A 20,627-nucleotide genomic window follows, 5' to 3' on the forward strand; every position below is an offset into this window, starting at 1 on the left:
ATTAACCCCACGTCATACATGGTCATGTACAACCTGGATGAGCGGGGTCTTCTCTAGAAAAGAACGACGGATCTCGTTGTATTAGCTTTCAAAGTCATTATAAAAAGATTAATAATTAACATGTTTTTATAGGGTTTATGATTCTAACATATATTTTTTTGTCTAAAATAAAAATTAAATTGAACTTGAAAATGATATAGAATGTTCAGGTTTATATTGAACAGTATATGGAGTAGAATATTTCGGATTTATATTAATTTTTCAATTTGAGTTTTGTTTGGAAAAAAAAATAGTGTTGAAATTACAAATCCAATCAAAACAATTTTTACAAAAACAAATAAATAGAGCGGGTCATACGACAATCCCAATACCCATCAACAATTCAACACAACATAAACAAAAAATTTTCGTTAATGTTGTAAAATCCGGAGTCGCTAATTTGTACTTTCGCAAAGCCCTCTCTACTCTCTAGTCTCTCCATCATCAGCACATATTAGCCTCCCTTGTTCGCTCGCAGCTGCTGCTGCGATATTTTTTTGGTGCTGCCTCTCTCGATCTTCACGGACTGGCTTCTGCTCGATCTCACTCTTTCCTTTCTATCTCCAGGAAAGAAAAAAAATTAGGGTTTCGTTCCGAAAAAGCAACAAGCTCGCTCTCTCGAATCTCGGGGGTTCAAAAGGAAGACCTAGATTCGCTGGTCCTGTTAGGATTCACAGATATACACGGCTATTTGCTTCCAGCTTAGTTAAATCTTCGCCATGTTTTGGAAGCTCCCGTCTATCTCTGCCTCCTCTCCTGTAAGCCAATTTGTTATTCACCTCTTTATTTTCAGCTTCTCTGCGTGCCAATGGAGTGATTATATTCGTGCTCTAGAATTTCTCTGTCGGATGCTGCTGATTAGTTGGAAGATGAAAACTGTTTTGAATTCGTATCTGCAAATCATGTTCGCATCCAATTTTTATCGTTCAAGTGGCAGTTGTTAGTATCTTTCTATTTTTTTGGTTAATGCAATGTAATAATAACTTTACTTGGAACTTGCTCTAGAGTTAGCAACTGAGCTATGGTTTTTTTTTCTGCTGAGATTCACGTACTTTTTTTTTTCCTTTAAAAATAATAGCGAATGCTATTTGTGATACATGTGATTTGAAGAATGCTAGCGATATATGTCATATTTTGTTTAGTATCTATACACCTTTATCATATGCCTCCAATTTGAGGAAGACTTTACGAGTTCCTTGAATTCCTTTTGCTATGCTGGACCGTCTATTGGTATGGATTTTGTTGCAGTGGAGAATTTTATATTTTAGCTTTGTAAGATAACTTTATCTTGTTAACTGTTCCCCATAGTTCCGCATTGGACCTACTGGCTGTGTGCTATGTTGAAACCTACTGGCTATGTGCTATGTTGAAACCTACTAGCTGCGTGCAATGTTGACAATGGTGGAAGTAATATTTATGGTGGACATTCTGAGTCTTGTACTTTTGGAATTGGTGCTTCAATGGAGTAAAAACAACCATAACACATTAAGTCTGTTTTGTCGTCTGCATCTCATTATACTTTTCTTGTGTTGACTTCTGCGTTGTTAACAATGAGCGTTTTTAATCACAGATTGAGTAAAGTGCACATCATTGTTCACATTCCATGAATTCCCCCTCCTAACTTGCTTCCATTTTTGTAGGTGGACTCACTATTAGACAAAGAAAATTTTACTTTGGACGAGCTTCTTGATGAAGAAGAAATTATCCAAGAGTGCAAGGCTTTAAACAGTCGTCTCATTAATTTGTATTTTCTTGTCATTTTCTTTCATATTTTTCTTCTCCTTTACATTTGTTGTTGCTCAATTTTTATGTGGGTGCTATCTGCTTGATTTGTCTACCAATTTCTCATTGAGGATCTGAGATGTTACTCTATTTTGAAGTGAACGGGGCGTAAAGGAAATAAAGTGCATTAGCTATGCAATCAAGCTTGTGAATCCGTAAATCTAGAAATCATTTGTATTATGATTGTCCTTCAACGGCCGTAAATGGGAAAAAGTTTTGGAGTCATATTGTTATGAGTGAAGAATAAGTATTCGAATATATAGCTTAATTGGGTTGTCAATAATTCCTTGCACGTACTTTGTCGTAGAAGCTACGTAAGTTAGCCTGGGCGTGTCGGTGACACCTCATATGGCTGGATAGAAGTCAAAGAGCTCATATGATCGGATTTCTTGATTGCGTAGGATATCTAAAATTGATGGCAGTGTCTTTGGAATGAATTAAGATGCCTTCTAGAGTTTAGAGGATCCATTTTTAGTTTTACCTTGTTTCTTTGCTAAAGTTGTTCTTGTTTTCTTCGTCTTTCTGTACCGCATTTGTTAATTTTCACCAGGAGGTACAAAAACTGACTTGAGAAGAGTGAAAAGCAGTCATACACTTGATTTTTTTTTTTGTAATAAGGTCAAGTGTAATCAATTTCTTTGGTGTTTTTTGTAAGTTTTCATTCATCTGATGAAAAATGTGTAAGTTGTTCTGATGGATGCTTATAATATCTTCTTGTCCATAGTCTTCGGGATAGAGCCCAAGTGGAGGGACTGTTGCGTTACATTATAGAAGAGCCCCTAGACGATGCTGAAAGCAAACAGACATTCAAGTATGCTATTTTTTACCATTTCACCCCATTTCCCTACGCATTATTTATGAGCTTTCTTCCTTTTTGATAAATTTGTTTCATTCTTTAGATTCCCTTTCATTGCTTGTGAGATATTTACATGTGAAATTGACGTTATTCTCAAAACACTAGTGGAGGAAGAAGAGGTATGTGCTCGAACTATTTTTTTATGGCCATGCATCTATATTTTAGAAATTACGATGGCATTGTTTCTATAAGTTCATATTTTCCCTTTGTGACTGCAGCTGATGAACTTTCTTTTCTCCTTTTTGGAACCAAATCGTCCCCATAGTGCCTTGCTGGCTGGGTATTTCTGCAAGGTATGTTGTGAGGATAGTTTAAATCTAAATATATACCGTACTAGTTTAATTTAAATTTCTTCTCTTGTTTCATATTTGGTTAAAATCCCTTTGTTAATTATGTCTTCTGTGAATTTTAGGTTGTTGTTTGCCTGATGATGCGCAAGACGGTTCCCCTAATGAACTATGTTCAAGTAAGTAACTTTGGGGCTTCTATGAGTATTTTGTAGCCCTATGGCAATTGGTAGAATGTTTTTGAGGGATTATATGATCTACCATACCGAAAAACCTTGTTCACAAGTCTCCTGCCCTCTGTGTGGTTCGGACAAGGAAAGTATCAATGAGTTTCCTCTCCCTCCCTCCCTCCCTAAACCCTATTGTGCATTGCGACAACATTGATTATTGACGATTAGTGTGTAGAAGTTTAAGGATGTTGTGAGCAGAGAACATGCTCATGACAGCAGGCTGTTTTATCATGAACTTTTGATGATTACCTGATGTCCGACCCCTCACCCCTTCAATTCTGTTATAGAAATCTTTTGATTCTTCTATACTTGATTTCGTACAGGCCCATCAGGATGTCTTTCGCCAACTGGTTGATTTAATAGGAATAACATCCATTATGGAGGTAACTGAATGTTCCTCCCCGCTGCTGTGGTTTCCATATGAATAATATTCATGTTACAATTTTTGGACTTTTGATGTGACACGAGTTCTTTTAAACAGGTGTTGATTCGTCTGGTAGGTGCTGATGACCATGTGTATCCCAATTTTTTGGATGTGATGCAATGGCTGGCAGACTGCAATTTGCTGGAAATGATCGTGGATAAGTTAAGTCCGTTGGTAAGGGGAAAGTTTAATCATAAGTTGATCGAGAAAACAATCTGAGTTATGATAAGTGGATCAGTTTACATGTTATATAAAAATGTGTAACTGCTTATGTACTCTCGTTCCTGAACTTTCTACGGGCTGTTTATATTTTCATTTCTTTTGTTGTTACTGATCATACTTATTGAAGATCCTTTGACTTCAACGTATATGCATTTTTCTGAACAAGTTTCATCAGTTCTGAAGATTTAACTGTTTTTGCTTTCTTGTATTCCATGCCTCTGTCAGGCTATGCTGAAGTTCCTTTTCGCTTTTAGGTTCATTGTGCCTTTGCTATATATTTCATTTTATCCATATAAATTCGGGTAAATTGTGATTCCCACATCAAAACCTTTAGAGACAAGCTAAGCGATGTTTCTATGGTAATTTTTCTATCTAAGAAAAGTAGTTTCTATAATTATTTGTTTGACACCAAAATTGTATAATTTTTAGTTGTGAGTGTTTGTTTCTTAACTAAAGAGTCATCCTTTTGTCTTCCTCCATTTCTAGGTTCTCTAATTTTGTGTGTGGGGCATTATTATCATCTCAAGGATGACGTGGACTTCATTTCACTTTAAAATTTCAAGAATGTTGTAGGCTAAAACGTTCACCCGCAGTAGTGCAGGGGGTCATGCACTTTGTTGCATTATAGTCAATACTTCTTAATATCCTCCTTATATATTACGGGTTTTTCCTCTGATTATTTGGAAAAAGCTGGAGGATAAACAGATAGTTTGTTCTAGAGAGATAGAAATTAGAAAGAGATGATGTAACTCTGAAGAATGGGACCAACATCATCACTGGGAGATAATTGAACATGCAATGATGCAATTGTACAAATCATGAGACAGAAAATTTTTAGATTAAAGTATTCAATGACATTTGCAGTAAAATATTTGACAACCTTCATTTCATGTTGAGCAGAGCCCTCCTGAAGTCCACGCTAATGCAGCAGAAACGCTCTGCGCAATAACTCGAAACTACCCATCAGCCTTAGCACATAAACTCTCTAGTCCAAGGTTTGTACGGTTGACTTCAACTTCAACTTTGAAATCACATATAAGTACTACTATAATCTCCTTCCTTTCAAGCGACCTTCTCATTTATGTGAATTTTGCTCATTAATTTAAAATTTTCATGCAGTTTTGTTGCAAGGATATTTGATCATGCACTGGAAGATTCATGTTCAAAGTCTGGTCTCGTCCACTCGCTTTCTGTGTGTATCTCTTTGCTTGATCCAAGAAAATCTGCAGTATCTTCTGGGCTGATGCATTCTTTTCGAAATCAAAATTTCTACGAGTCTCCAATCCCTGTTAATCCAGATACCATTAATGCAATGCTCCCTAAACTCGGTGAGCTGATTCATATTGCCAGCATATTTATTTTCTGGCGTAAAAAAAGTTATCTCTGCTGTTGCTTGTTTCAAGATTCTTTCTTGTATGCCTATTGATATTTCTTTCCACTATATTGTTGTTGATTATGTTCATATAGTAGAAATGTGCATCTATTTGGTGTGAGCATTGTGGAGCTTATAGTATCACACTTAGTCGGATGTCTGTAGATTGCTGCACCTTCCAGTATGTTGCATTGTATTGTTGCTTGTTACCTTTTCTTCCTTTATGTTCTTTTCCTGTAAACCTGAACATGGGTATCAAGGACTCAACGCCAATATGGAGGATTGGACTTGATTGCTCTCCCTTTCTCTCTATAATTCCCAACTCTGGGTGGTTTATCTTCGAATTTTGTAGTTACTGATTTTAGAAGTTTTCTATTCTTTTTTTCAAAATATTCGTATAAGTCAAATTTTCATTCCAGAACAGCGATTGTACAAAAGGTATGATTGGGCAGTTCGTGAAAGCATTTTGTATTGTTGATATTTTATTGTGCATTTGCTTTGATGTTTCCAATTCTGTAATGGCTATAAAACTAAGATTCATCTTCTTGTGGACAGGTGACTTGCTTAGGTTACTGAATGTGTCGTCTGATGAGAATATCTTACCTACAACATATGGGGAACTGAGGCCGCCTCTGGGGAAGTATCGTCTAAAGGTGAATTTCAGTTTGCTTGTGCTTTATTGAGCTAAGCATAATGTTTGTAAATCAAGATTGTCTAGCATCATGAAGAAGTGGACACCACTGAGATTTAATTCTATATTATGAATAAACATTCTGTGTTTGAAGAAATTCCAACCCTCTGAACTCTTCTGAATTCTAATATCCATTTTAGATTGTTGAGTTCATTGCGGTGCTATTAAGAACGGGCAATGAAGCTGCAGAAAAGGAATTGGTCAGCACGGGAACTGTTCAACGTGTTCTTAATCTTTTCTTCGAGTAAGAGTTTGTTTTGTCATGGGATTAATGCATAATTGGAGTTACCAGAGTGACATCAAGAAAAACATTGAGGAGATGTAGTTTTTGTTTTTATTACTTTGGTTTTTCATCCAAATAGTTGGGATTAAGGATGATGATTGCCTAAAACACATCACTAATTGCTTTAAAATTGCAGGTATCCATACAATAATGCATTGCATCATCATGTAGAAAGCATTATATTGTCATGTTTGGAGACCAAGAGTGATACAATGGTTGATCATCTTCTTCGAGAGTGTGATTTGATTGGTAAAATTCTCCAAACTGATAAACACCCCACTATCTCTAATGATTCTAATCAGGTACATGCACCTTAATATATGCAATGCGTTCATTACATTTATGCCTTATTTACTTCTCTTAATTGTGATCTTGCCTCGTGTATGCAGCCAACTTTACCGGCTACTGGAAAACCGGTCCCACGGGCTGGAAACCTTGGACACGTAACACGAATTTCTAATAAACTTGTTCAGTTGGGAAGCAACAACAGCCGTATTCAGGAATATCTTCAGGTGGGTTCTGGATGGATGTATTATGTTGCATACCTTTTCAAGTGTTTGAAATTGAACCAAACCCATTGATCCTAAGGTATGAGGTTTACTTTGAAGTTTGAATTGTATAGTGAGTGAAATTAATTGACTAGGTAGAGGATATGCTTCTTATTAGCCCTGTAAAAATATGTTGAATGCTTGCCACTTGGTAATGAAGTAACTTCTATTTTATCTTGGAATTTGATATTCATTTCAGATATTGATTGATGGATACAATTCTTTTGCTATAGAAGATGGACAATTTTTTGTAGGTTTTGCTATCTATGTTGAAGCTGATGTCTCTTTGCCTTTTTTGTGACCTGGTTTTCATTTCTTTTTCCCACTCTCTTCTTGAAGGGCAATAACGTAAGGATCATCGACATGTAGTGATGTATACATTGTAGAAAGAGGGATGATGTATATAGTTTCTTAATATCTTTGGAATCAAACACACTTGCAAACTTTTAGGCACATTTCATTTCCTGCATCTCCTTACATGCTCCAGAGTGACGGTTTAGATGAGCTTCTCTTGTTTCCAATATCCATGTGTTCTCATTTTAACTCACTGCTCTAGTATTTGCTGAAAATCTTGATATTAACTGTTAAATATAGCCATACACTCTCAAAAGGACCTATTAGAGAGAGGAGAGGGTACCACATAATGTATATACTATTCACCCAAACTAGATAATGTGGGACATTTATCTCTTAACATTGCCACTCACTTGTGGGCTGGACAACCGAAGGTCCAAGAAGAAATGGGTGGCGGTAAGGCCGTCCAAGAATACATCGGTGGCCCGCTCCAATACCATGTTAAATTTGGTCATGAGTGGTCCATACTCTCTCTCTAATAGGTCCTTTTAGAGAGAGTGTGTGGCCCACTGATAAGCCAAATTTAACATTAACCATGGAATTTTAGTCTTCAACAGCAATGACATTGTTTTAAATGATACTCTTGATTTGTTCATTCCAGGGAAATGCTGAATGGTTGGAGTGGCAAAATACTGTTTTGCAAGAGCATAATGCAATTGAAAATGTTCACCAATGGGCTTGTGGGTACGTCACTAGCTCGTATTTGTTATTCATTGTCTATAATCTGACATGCAGTGACTGTAGGCGCACACACTTTACAAACAGTTGTTTTGGTTGTGCTTCAGCCTGTGGGTTACTCTGAACATTAAAGGATTTATGTTTAACAAATGAGGTTGACGTGTCTGAATGATGATTATAAGCGATAACAAGTTCTGCTTTATGAACTTATGTCCTTTCATTACCCCCATTCTCTCTATCGTGCTTCACCTCTGAATTTTACGGTGTATTGATATATATATTCTATTTTATGAGATAATTCTTTTTGGTAAATACTCTATCGTTACAAGCTTTATTTGTGTATTACCATTCGCCTTTGTAGGTTATGATTTTGTTTTACTTTTTGCGGTGAGCTGGTGTTGTTTGAAGATTGATGTTTCTGTTGCTTGCAGAAGATCTGCTTATAGCAGACCACCGTTGTTCTCCTTTGTATCAAGCAAATATAGCTGTGAGACTGATGGGCCATGTATTCTCTCATGATTTCGACCTCCTGTTCTTGTGGATAAACGTTTTCCCTCTATTTCTAATGCGCAGGCGCCCAACGGCACTACAAGATAGGAGAGATAGCGATGAGGATGACCTTCATGACAGAGATTACGATGTAGCAGCTCTGGCTAATAACTTGAGCCAGGCTTTTAGATACAAAATATATGGAAATGAAAATGCTGAAGAGGTATTATTCAGTGTCTTTTATTTATAGTTTTTGATTTTCATCCCCTCGTAAAATTTAGTTGATGAATACATTCTTACTTACTGGTTACAGGACCATGGAGCTCTCGAAAGAGATGATGAGGTAATTATGTGAATTTATATATCCATATTCATAGAACTCTTAATGGGTAACAATGGTAATTTCCTTTATTTAAAAGTTTTGTAATGGTAAGAGTATTGCAGAGTAACCATACTTTTTTTCCCAGAATGTTCATCATTGAAAATGTAATGGAAATTGTCACAACTCAATTGTATTGTTTTATATATTTACATAGAATGTATTATTTTTATTATACAGGATGTTTATTTTGATGATGAGTCTGCTGAAGTTGTTATATCTTCCCTGAGGCTTGGTGATGATAAAGGGAGGTGAGCTTTTTATCATTATCCAGTGGTGTTGATTATTAATATGAAGTCTGTTGGAAGAATTTCTTTGTCCTAGTTGAGTTGTGGATATTATACATGTGATGTGCACCTCTAATTCCCCCAGGCTACTGTTTAAAGTGTATGTGAACATACTATTTTGCTTAAGCTTGGACTTAGATTTTGTATGTTCATTATTTAGCCAGGACCAGAAGGGATGCATTTAGAAGGATTGGCACATGCCTGCAATATGCCACATTGGTCCAAAAGCTCTTAATAATTTATTATATGTCTATTAACCTGGTAGGATAGGTTGCTGATGTGGTTAGTATTAATGTTTGGAGAGAATTTTGTAGGTCTAGGACTTCCAGGTCTTCCTTACATTTTGTCTGTATAAGGTGAGAAAGTATCAGGACTCAAGTCTGTGATTGACTGGGCAGAGGTTTGAATCCGCGTCCCCATTTAGCAATATAAAAAAGAAAGTTTCTGATTGAGCGTGACTACATGGCCTAGTTAGTCTCTGGCCCTTCATTATTTTTGTGTTGAATTTTGGGTCTAAGTTGCTTCTTAACTATTGGTTAGACTGGGTCACTTATAAAAGTTGCATGGCAAGTGTACTGCAAAAATCACAAGTCTGATCAAATTTCTTGACCATTACTTTTCAAAAAAATTTCTTTATCAAATTTGTTACATTACTTATGAAAGAAAATATTTGATCTTTGCGCAATGCAGCAGCCTCTTCACTAATTCCAACTGGTTTGCGTTCCAAGATGACAGAATGGGTGATGCACCGATGAGCACATCCCCCTCAGAAATGATGGATGAGATAAATTTGAATGAAAATGCAAATGGTGGTGATAGCGGTAGTGATGATGAAGTAGTGGTTGGCGAGGATGATGAGCTCACTGAAAGCAAAGATTCTTTGAATGGCACATCTACTTCCACTGAAAACTTTCTTAATGGGTTCCCAGGAAGTGGTTCGGGGAACATTGGCGACTTAAATCTACAGAGTGAAACGGTAAATGCTTCCCAAGATATGGGGGGATTCTTCAGGTTTGAGACACCAGAAAATGAGAACTTGTTTGGAGATAGGCCTTTACCTGAATGGGTTGGATGGGGCGAATCATCAGAGTTGCAAGTAGGTGGATCTAGTGTCAATCCTTTTGAAGATCATGGTAATCCTGATCATTCCCATGAAGTTGAAGCAGTGGCACCTGATGTTAGTTCTCCCTCAAGGGAGGAATCCTTGCTTCCCAATGGGTCGCCAACTAGCATGGGGCCTATTGATGGATTAGGGAGCTGTGATTCTTGTCAGAAAGCTGCATCTGTGCCCTCGCTTTTTGAAGAGGATGTTGAATTTGTAGGTGTCGAATTGGAAGGGACTGAGAAGGCTATGGAACAGGCTCTCAAGGAGGGGATAGTTGGTGAAGCAGGACCCCTAAAGAGAAACATGGTTCCGAAGGTTCCAGAAAAAGATAATCCTGATGATGGTGGGGTTGGAATTAAGGAATTCAATGATGCAAACTACTGGAGAGTTGATCAAGAGGTAGCTGTTCTGAGTGATGGTTGATCCTTTTTGGGTTGGCTGAACCTGACACTTGGATACCACAACCAGAGACCCAGTTTTGTTTGGTGACGACTTATGCAGCAGACTTATGTACAGTATATTTTTTTTGTTTCCAAATGGGACTGGATGGTAGGTTGTGCTTAAGGTCTTTAATATTTTACTAATTATTACTCTTATTGTTTATTCAGGGTTTTGTTTCTTCCTATCACTGACTTAGTAGGGTTTTGCCCTTCCCATTCGTATTTCTGTTGTGCTGCATCAAGGATCATTCTTGTTGTTATTTTTTTTTTTTTTTTTTTTTTTTCACTTGGTTACGATAGTGTATTTTGGTATACTTAATTTATTAGCTCCTTGCCGTCTGCCTGGCCTTACCTTCTGGGTCTGAAACTCTCTCCACCCATTTTCACTGTTGGGTTTGAGTGTTAGTTGATGGCGGTTCACCTTCGTTTAATCTGTGTGGTGGTTGAGTATGATATGATGGTTTATGTTTTGCTTCTGGAAAAACTCTAATCTTGATTTGTGTTCACTTTCAGAGATCTTTGGTCCTGCTTAGGGCCGTATCTTCTCTGGTATGAGCTTGAGATTTTTTTTGGGCGGTGAATGTGAGCTGCTCAAGGATTTCCAGGATTAATTTGTGGTGGCTAAATGGCCATTCACTTGAGCAAAGGAAGTCATCACATGTTAGTGGAAATTTGTGAACAGTGAGAAAACTAATGGAGATAGAGGAAGTCATGCATCTTTGCACAATGTGCTTTCTGAAATGTTAAGATGATTGGGTTGATGGAAATCTGGAGGGGAAATGATGGGTAAGGGAAGTTAGTTTCTCCACTCTTTTCTTCTATGTAGGTATAACGAGATCTGTGCATCACGCCAGGCGAACAAGACTCCTGTAGTGTCCATGGGTTGGAGAAACGCAAGTGTGATCTGTAGAGCATTCACAAGGCCGCCATTCCCCCTTGGTATTTTTATTTGTCTTCTGTGATGCTTGATTAATCCTTTTGATTTCTTTGGACTTCTTTTATTTGTCATGTGAATGTCTACTTCAAGGTAAGGTGTAGCCTGCTGTTATTTTATGTTTTGCATTCTTAGGGTCTGTTTGGCAAATAATTTGAAGGAGCAAGTATGTTACTTTGTAGGATGGCACTCCACTCGTCGGGCAATTGTACCTTTTTATGATCACCTAGTTTCCTTTTCTTTGATATGATATCCTTTATGAACTTAGTATAACTGGGTATTTTTTCTAATGCTTTGGCGAAGGATGTTGATTTGAAGCTTTTTGAACACATCCAGAAAGTTGGAGAATTTATCATCCACCTTTTGTTTCCAAAGTCTCTGTGGGAAGGAGATCGATGGCATGTATTGTTTCACCGGAACATGTTTTTCAATATTGGGCCAATCATGTGCTGTGGTCTGATTTTTCTAGTCTAGTGCGCATTTCTCGTTAGAGTCTGATTTTCGCTTGAGCGGTTCTTGGCCTTGCTCAAACGATAATTCTTCTGTCAGAGAAGTCTCATGGAGTCGCTCAAGCGACTCATCCATTCGCTTGAGCCTGGGCAGCTTCATGATGGAATAGGTTTTTCCTTTTAGTCTTAGTAGTTTGGCTCAATCATACGTTAGAGAAGAAGTGTTCTATTCTGAATTTTTCCTAGCCATTCTGAAGAATATTGAATGCGTATCGACCGGCCACACCCACATGGGCTTCTGCCTTTCGAAGTAATTAATGGATGTGAAATTTCCCAATATACATCAGAGTCGAAGAAATTAGCATCTTGAAAGTTTGAAGCACATAGATTCGAATTCAAGATATATTGGTCGTGGAGGAGTTTTGTCTTTGTCTTGGCAGTCTTTCTGGAATTCAAAATTGGCCTCCATTTGTGTACCTGGGAGAAACATCAACATGAGAGCAGCACATAGATTTTTAGATGAACGAACATCTTTGTTCAAACTTAGCTTTCATGCTTTTCTAATCGCCAATGATTCTTAGTAAAATATTTATCATCATATATGTTTTATGGGTAGTGAAAAGACACTACCAAACAAACAAGTATGGCTTTAAGGCCTTGTTCACATAAAAAAAAAAAAGACAATTTGGCCAGAAAATTCATGATTGCCATGACAGACAGTAGCATTACATATTCTTATCACATCATGCTCGCAGAGATGCCTGCCACTTGTCCAATAAGAGATTTTTTTTCCTTCCAAATGCCACTTGAGGACTGACTTGACTTGGCCGTCCAACATTATTTTTTTATGACAGGATAATGAGGGTAGGATTATAAATCATTTCATAAATCATAAAGTGGCTTTGAAATGTTTTTGGATCGATCGGCACACTGTGGCTAATGGAAGTATAGTTCATCATTTAGGTTTTGACATTACTTTCTCAGCTAAACTGCTAAAGCAATTCAGATAAGAAGCCCCCAATTTTCCCATGAAATTTTCTTTCCCATTTTCCAGATTCTCTCCTCTTTTCACCGTCGCCAATCACCTTTGGATTTTCATGTTCAATTTCTCGTGATGGCGTTAGGAATCAAATTCTCGTGCTCTACTTATCGCGTTTTGTTTGAGTCTTCCACTGGACAAAGACAAAAAGGAACAACATTCACGTCCATGCGTCACCGATATGTCAACATAAGATGTCGATCAAGACGCGAGCGAAGCCCATGGGGCCCAACGCACGAGCGGGCCGCCTTGGGCCCACGTCATCAAATCTGTGTCGTTTAATTATGATCTCTTAGACTGTTTTTGACCGACTTCCCTCTGAATTTTCAACGTCTTTGAAAATGGGATTGCATTCATGATATTGGACATGAAGGTGACCTTGAAGAGATGGAGATGTATATCCCAATGAAGTAAGAGGAAGACCAGATCCCAACAATCTATGGGCTGGGAACTGAAATCATGAAAATGTGGAATTGGAAAAATAGATCAATGCTTTTAAATATGTTTTGTAACTTCCATACCACTTTGACTCTTTGACTTCAACCTTCATGACTTTGAAGAGAGATGGAAAAAAAAAATCGGTTTCGAACCGGATAACATCATGTGTTTGTGAAATATTTACATGTCTGGATCCTAATTTAGATTAGATTTTGAACGCACTAAATTGACTAAATCCGGAATATGTTTAAATTCGAAAAAATAAAACAGACAATCATCTAATCCGGGTTAGGGTCCAAGCAAGTAAACTAGGCAATGTTTTTGTGTTTGGACCCGGATTTCAGATTTATAACCTCTGTCCAAACTTGGTTTAATCCGAGTTAGACAAATTCGATCATCCGAATCGAATAGGATTTTACCATCCCTAACTTTGAGGAGCTAAATTTGCTTCGTGGATTGTGTTAAAGAATAGATTTGAAGGTAAATACAAAGCCCAACAGAGACCAAAGTCCCGCCCACCAAAACTGCGACACAAAAGGGACTGCACGTCGATGTTCTCATTTGACCAGTTCAATCTTCGACTCTCACGTGCGTGCATTGAAGGATTTGAGAAATTTTGTTTGCGGGTACCAAACATCTTTGAATAAAACAAGGGTTTGGGGATTGTAAATTGTCTGTATTGTGGAGTTGTTTGGTCAACACAGGGATTGCATTTTACTGATCCCAAAGGCTTAGGTTCTCCATTCAAGTAACAAAAATGTTAGGCATCCCGGTCATTTTAAAAATTCATCTCGTCCCTTGATTGATGTAAGTGTAAAGAGCCCACAAAACTTGATAATTGAACCAGAGAGTGACATGTCAATCACTGGAATGACTGTGATCCTATTTAGTGGCATCCATATCACTTTCTGTTGAAATAATGTGAGAAAATGTACATGATGGATGGAAACAGTTTTTATTCCAATACAAGCACTCCCTCTAGCCAAACTCTAATGATCTCAAACTCATTGCCGTGAGACATGTTAAAAATAAATGTTCTCTCGTGAGCGAACAATATCCTTATTAGTTGTTTCCACCAGATGACGAAATGAAGACAAACAATGACTGTCAGAATTTGGAACCTCAATTCAATTCAAGAGTTCGTTAACCATAAAAGGCCAGGCCAATAATAAACTAGTGTTTGATCATTGTAGGGCTGAAATTAGGAACGCAATTTAGAGTAGAAACTGAACATAAAGAAAACAGTTGCCTCACCAAAACAGATGAAGAAGTTTCAGACGAATAAACATTAAAATTAGAATAATCATAGCAATCCAACCATTGACTGAGATATAAAGTGCATTCACACAGAAGAATAATAGAGAACATAATAATTCATAATCCAGTACAACAACAGACATATCAGCATTTAGTAGAATAGCTGGTCAATTCCATCTCACCACTTATTAAAGATTGGAGTTCTGTGTGTCCTTAATCCCCTAAATCATACATGATGAATAACCACAAACTCTTAACAACTTCATTAAATATCTCCAAACTAAGCAAATATGCTCAAGGGACCAGTCTTATTTGATGCTTCTAGTCCGTTTTCAGCACTCCGCATTCCTGTAACCCACGTCCTGCAAGACATACCATAAACCTAATAATCATCCAGAAATTGCAAAGAAAGTTTTTTTATTATGGATGCATTGCAAAGAGTCTTAATACATTGCAAAGAGTCCTAATAAACCTAATGCTCAAGGATTATTTTTGCACTCACCTTTCAACAATATCATTGCCTGATTTCAGGAGAATCGTCAGACTTTTTGTTGTTTTCACAAAATCACTGCATTGCAAGAAGTGGAAAATGAAGTAAATCCGGAATTAAAAATTCTAAATATCACACTCATTTGGAATTCATAAAGCCAAGTTATATAGTACTCTGCAAGGCAAAAATGTGATGCATGAAGTAAAAGAAGTTTCAGCGTACCTGAATGGCTCATCTCCAGTTCGTTTCACAGCACCTGTTGAATCACGGTAGAGAATATGGCTCATCTCTGATCTTCCAATTCCAAACATGTTGGCCAGCCTCCCGTACAGCTCTTCATAAGAACTAATGAGCGAAAGGTCAAGGGTCCTTCCCAAATCCTCTGACTCCAAGAATACCTTGCAAACAATGTCAAGGGCAGAATCAGTAGCATGAAAACTCTGGTGCCATGGGTACCAAGCACTGGATGACTTGTCTGGTGAAACTTGCAGCTCAAGTGCCGCTCCTGAACTATCAGAACTTTTTTTCTCTAGTTCTCGAGTCCGGTCAGATGAGCTCCTCTCTGTAAGAATTTGTGAGACTGCATCAGTGGAACAGCTACGAGACATCTGCTGCTCAGTTAATATTGGTTGTCCAAAGAGTAAAAACTGGTGTTTCTTCACATTATCAGATTTCTCCAAATTCTGACTAGAATTCCCTATTGATAGCAGGCAAGATAACTTCTCATTGCTATGTTTGACACCTGTCATGATGCCATCAGAAATTCTAGAATGTGAATCAAACCGCTGGAAACTGGACAAAAAATGCCCTGACTGCAGTTTGCTGTTAAGCTGAAGATCCGATAAAGAAATTCCATATTGAGCATGCCTGGCTCCCTGTATGCCTGCAGGAGTGTTATCAGATGGATAACACAAGGAGCTGCTTGGCCCAAGGGGATTGCCTGTGAATGATGGCAAAGGAAATTGACCACCAAGAGGGAAATCCAAGTGCGACTGGAACCGCAACTTCTTTCTTGGAGGTGAGAACGGTGACATGTTGATGACAGGCATGTTTGATACCAATTCAACCAACCAAGGGCTGATACGTTTTACATTGGGCAGCAAATCCGGCTCATCCCATGTCACCTAAGACGAGGTTTGCAAAGTTATGTAAGAAGAAGAAATGACTGAAAGAGGCCCTTGCACCAAATAAATTTAGATTGAATTTAAAACAATTTGAAACAGAAATCATTGTCATATACCAAAAGGCACAATCAGCAAATTGATTTGGGTTTGGACTTGGTATAAGAATCAGCAAGGTAGACTCACGAAGTCATAATAGCATCGCCAAGCCAAAAGCACCAAAGAAAGTTCTACTATCTTCAAAGTGGGAATACAGTGAACAAAAGACCATCAGAGAATGAACATCTGAATAAAATACAAATGGTAAAATGTACAATGAGAATTAGGATAACTCCTCTAAACCCATTTTCTTTATGACTCAGCAAAGATTACGCAGTTGGGATATTGTTATAATGTTAATTAGTCTGAAGAAAGATATCCCACTTCAAATAATATTTTATAAAATAGACCTCACACGATAACTTTCTCACTTCCTGTACTGAGAAAGCGGTATTTCACAACTATAAACGAATTTTAACAGCTTGTCAGAGCCTATATAGTAATTATACGTTCAGATTATAGCTTAGAAAACTCCTAAACATTCACCAGACAACAAACAGCAGAGGTCCTTATCAAGATGATTAAAGCACTGACCTTTTGGAATAAATGAGAGGTCTATGACACATAATGTTGTTTTAATAAAGTCATCAGAAACAAAAATCCAAATAATAAATGCTCTACGAATAATTAAAAGCTCCTAATACTGTTACTTAATATACAATGAACTAAATGAAATGCTCTAAGAATATCTACAAATAACATAACAAAAACCTTGGGCCAAGCAAATTAATTTTGAAGAATGGACTAGGTGTTGATGCCAGAAAGATATTTCAATAACAAACTAGGCGTTGCAAATGAATGGACCGGAAAAGCCTTGTTGCTTCCAAATCAAATTCTGGCATCTGTTTTCATTACCGTCCCCAAGACAAGTTTACGAGCGGAAATAAAGTGTACCAATCAAAAGATTTAACATCTCATCAGACACATCACTTGTGAACAGAAATGAAGAAGTGAATTCTTCGGATAACCAAAAAATAGTATCTAAACGAATAATCAATCAATAGATGAGAAATTTAAAAGATGCTAATAACAGACAAGCAGAACCTAGGAGAATCTAAACAAATACCAATCAAAGGGACAAGGAAAAAAAACCTGAAGAAGCCGCCAAGGTGAATTAGGCCAGCGGATGGGATCAGCAACCTGAACAAACGAAACAGTTCCTGAGAACCAACTTATTCGTGAAGAATCCTCCGTCTCAAATGCCATCTTGAACCTCATCCCAGAGCACCAATGCACCCTCATCGCAGCCCTCACTGCTGCTGCCTTCACAAAGAACTCTGGCGTGCTTGCACGTGGATAGTAAACAACCTCAACGGGCTGCCAAGTCACAGCAAGCATTGCCGCCTCCACAACTGTCTCTGGCCTAACTTTCCCTTTACCTTTCAAACTACCTAAACCAGAACTCAAATTCCCATTACAACCATTCCTCGTCATCTTTCCCTCATCTTCTCTCAAGAAAACAGATAATCCCGCATACGGGTTGATACAATTTCCCGGACCCGGGTTCCATCCAGTCACGGAATCATTTCCATTACCCATCCCACGCTTAGCACGGCGAATCCCAACACAGAGATCGCCATTCTCGGCTCTCAAGAAGACAATGGAATCCCCCGCAACCAATTTCTTCTGGTTTACAAAAGTGCTCCACCCAGTAGTCAACAAATGCCGCCTCGGGGTCCCTCTATATATGTGTCTAAACTTCCAAATCTCTCCGTGCACGTCTTTCGCAATCACGGTCTGCACTGGAGGATCCGCTGAGTAGTCCAGTCGCGGAAATATAGTCTCGGCACAGTACCGCGGCACAGAGAAGCCCCCACCGTTGTTGGCGTCCGACTGAGTGAGTGTTTTGGCAAAAGAAGCAGGCTTTTCGGGGTTTTCAGTTCCATTTGGACCCACGACGTTGTCGTCTTCAAGATCAAGGTCGATGCTGTCTGGCAATGGTATTAGCGTGATCTTGGCATAAACTTCATCCGTTTCGGGATCAGCCAGGAACTTAACGGCGGCGACGCGGCAGAGAACGAGGGCCGGGATTCTCTGGGAGGAGGGGAAATCGACGGTGGTTTGGGTGTGCTCTGCGTGGCCTTGAGGGAAGTACAAAACTTTGGAGTTCACTGGAGGGATCTGGACCATGCTACCTGCGCAGGCATGCCATAGCTGAGGATCCAAACTCTTCTCTGCTGCTTCCTTCATTTTGATGACCTGTGTATTCGTGAGAGAAACAGCGAAAAAACCACCTCACTGTTGCAGAAGTAAATGCTGTGAAGAACAAAAGAGACGAAATTATTGAAGCAAGTGAACAAATGGAAAGTGAATCAATTCATTTAATTCCCATAGAACCTAAAGAGGGTTGATGACTAGAAACTCTCGCTACCTTTTTGTAGCAAAATAAAAGCTCCGAGAGGCAGAAGACTCCGACCAAAGCGCGCTTAGTCTCAATTTTCAGTACAAGAAAAGCCTAAAGTTTGTTGCCAATTCTGGGTCATCCGGTGTCGAATTTGCGCAGTTATTTCACTGTGGGAGCCTAGAAGACAAAACCTCCATCCACAAGAGACCTAAAATCAAACACGTTGCCTGCGTATGATAGACATCGAACCCAAAATGTCCTTATCAACCAACACTCTGACTCTTCATTACACTGGTCCGGGTTTTTCTTTACAACTCAAAAAGGGGCATACCTTCTATATTTCATGCATCGACACAGGGACATTAATCGCCGATCAGTGGATAGCAGCTGATACAGTGTCGTACATAGAACAGCTAGCTACGATAGCGTTCAGTCTCAGACCCTCCGATTTATTTCCATACCAAATCAAAAGATGAAGCGAAATCAGCTTCACAATCCGAATTTCCCGTTCTCCTGTCACACAAAAACACATACCCACATGATCTTTTGTGCTTATCGGATCTCAAATCAAGCAAGCTCTCTCTCTCTTCCTGGTTTCTCTCTTCTCTCTCCAGTACCGAACCGGAACAAAACAAACAAGGCAATCTCTCTCAATCTTAACTCCCTTAACCAAGATATATATATAATGCTAAAACAAGAGAATTTATTAGTACTAGTTAAACTTTGGGTTCTGACTTTTGAATCTCGTTTCGTGAAAATATCGCGAGTTTTTTTAAAGCCATCTGATCCCAGTTGGTTTGGACTATTTGAGAGTGGCCTGCACGCGCTTGAAAAAGTAGTACAATTTGGTCCCCTCAAAAATGGGACCCAAACGACGTTACCTATATGACTGTGAATCTTGGCCCCGTGACGTGGACAGGTTCTTTAACTATCCTATGATTCTTCCTGAAAAGAAAGTTTCTTTTGATGACCCAATAGAATTTTGATACGTGTCATATGTATTATTGGGCTCGAAGCCTCCAACATATTAAGCCAAGAAATAAAATTAACAAATAAATAAATGTCAAGTTTAGGACTGGAGAAGACAAAACAGTAATCATTTTCACATGACGTTCGATGTTTTTTTTTTTTTTTTGGTCATTTTGTCCTAAATTTCTTCGTTTTGTTCTTCTCTTAACATTTCGTTTAAGAAATACCATGCACGTAGGATCCATGTAATAAAACATGAAATTATTATAGATAATATTATTGACGTGTATGAGTCGATCGTAAATATCTAATAAACCTTCAATTATTTATTGTAAAGTAAGTGCATATATATGAAAGAAGAAATATATGTAGGAAGTGAAGATTGCCCTTGATGATAAGGTGCTAAGCTTTGATTGTGTCTTTTTCCTTCAATGGTGATGCGCTTTTTCCCTTTCGTTCATGTCAAAGTGCTCTATCTCGCTAACAATCCTCAACCGAGATAGTTAAAACATATATTAAATAGGATGATAACCAAATTCAAGCCCCCGCTTTCGCTTACCTACCTAAAAAAGAACTGCTCTCCCTCTCCCGTTGCCTCTCTTCACATGGTGCGCATTGTGTATATATATATATATATTCTTCAAATTGGTATATATATTTGTTTGTTTGTTTATCTGGTCACTTCCAATGTGACCGTTACATACACAGCTGTTTGTATATATTTGGATACATATGGTTTGGTCCCAATATGGATGAGATCCTGCACCTGCAAATGACTTTAGTTAGTTGAAGAAACGACAGGGATACCGACACAGTACATCAAACGGCATTAATAAAAAAGACACATGGGTTGGCCACCTTGTTAACAAAATTAATGTGGCATTCAATTAAGGCCAATTAGGGCCCTTTCTTATCTTTATGCATTTAGATTTTAGACTATACGTATTATTCATAGACTATACGTATTATTCATACACATGCATGATCAAAGAGTGTGTATTGTCCTGATGTGCCGTCTCTG

At 38.2% G+C, this 20,627-nt stretch overlaps 2 protein-coding genes across 5 annotated transcripts; one reads left to right on the top strand and one right to left on the bottom strand.

The window, feature by feature from the left end:
• The first annotated feature begins 402 nt into the window (after window positions 1-402).
• On the top strand, window positions 403-10,702 carry LOC120017113 (serine/threonine-protein phosphatase 6 regulatory subunit 3-like). 4 transcript variants are annotated; one of them, XM_038870192.1, is made up of 20 exons: window positions 403-797; window positions 1,680-1,783; window positions 2,546-2,632; window positions 2,721-2,796; window positions 2,896-2,970; window positions 3,090-3,143; window positions 3,518-3,577; window positions 3,676-3,792; window positions 4,741-4,835; window positions 4,960-5,168; window positions 5,768-5,865; window positions 6,044-6,147; window positions 6,323-6,488; window positions 6,576-6,698; window positions 7,690-7,772; window positions 8,198-8,245; window positions 8,340-8,478; window positions 8,569-8,598; window positions 8,815-8,885; window positions 9,612-10,702. In XM_038870192.1, exons 1-20 carry the CDS (start codon window positions 759-761, stop codon window positions 10,447-10,449), a joined length of 2,616 nt encoding a protein of 871 aa, XP_038726120.1. In that variant the 5' UTR covers window positions 403-758; the 3' UTR covers window positions 10,450-10,702. The 4 variants fall into 4 exon arrangements, with proteins under 4 accessions (XP_038726120.1, XP_038726129.1, XP_038726139.1 ...); XM_038870201.1 differs by having other exon boundaries at window positions 759-797; window positions 9,615-10,702; XM_038870211.1 differs by lacking the exon at window positions 8,198-8,245 and having other exon boundaries at window positions 759-797.
• A 3,904-nt stretch (window positions 10,703-14,606) lies between these two features.
• LOC120015611 (auxin response factor 10-like) lies at window positions 14,607-19,290 on the bottom strand. Its single transcript, XM_038868111.1, has 5 exons — window positions 18,665-19,290; window positions 17,386-18,549; window positions 15,296-16,197; window positions 15,086-15,151; window positions 14,607-14,945 (listed from the first exon to the last, which is right to left on the bottom strand). Exons 2-5 carry the CDS (start codon window positions 18,481-18,483, stop codon window positions 14,864-14,866), a joined length of 2,148 nt encoding a protein of 715 aa, XP_038724039.1. The 5' UTR covers window positions 18,484-18,549; window positions 18,665-19,290; the 3' UTR covers window positions 14,607-14,863.
• Window positions 19,291-20,627: the final 1,337 nt, after the last annotated feature.

This window comes from Tripterygium wilfordii, chromosome 2 (assembly GCF_013401445.1).
Source record: "Tripterygium wilfordii isolate XIE 37 chromosome 2, ASM1340144v1, whole genome shotgun sequence".
Lineage (NCBI taxonomy): Eukaryota > Viridiplantae > Streptophyta > Magnoliopsida > Celastrales > Celastraceae > Tripterygium > Tripterygium wilfordii.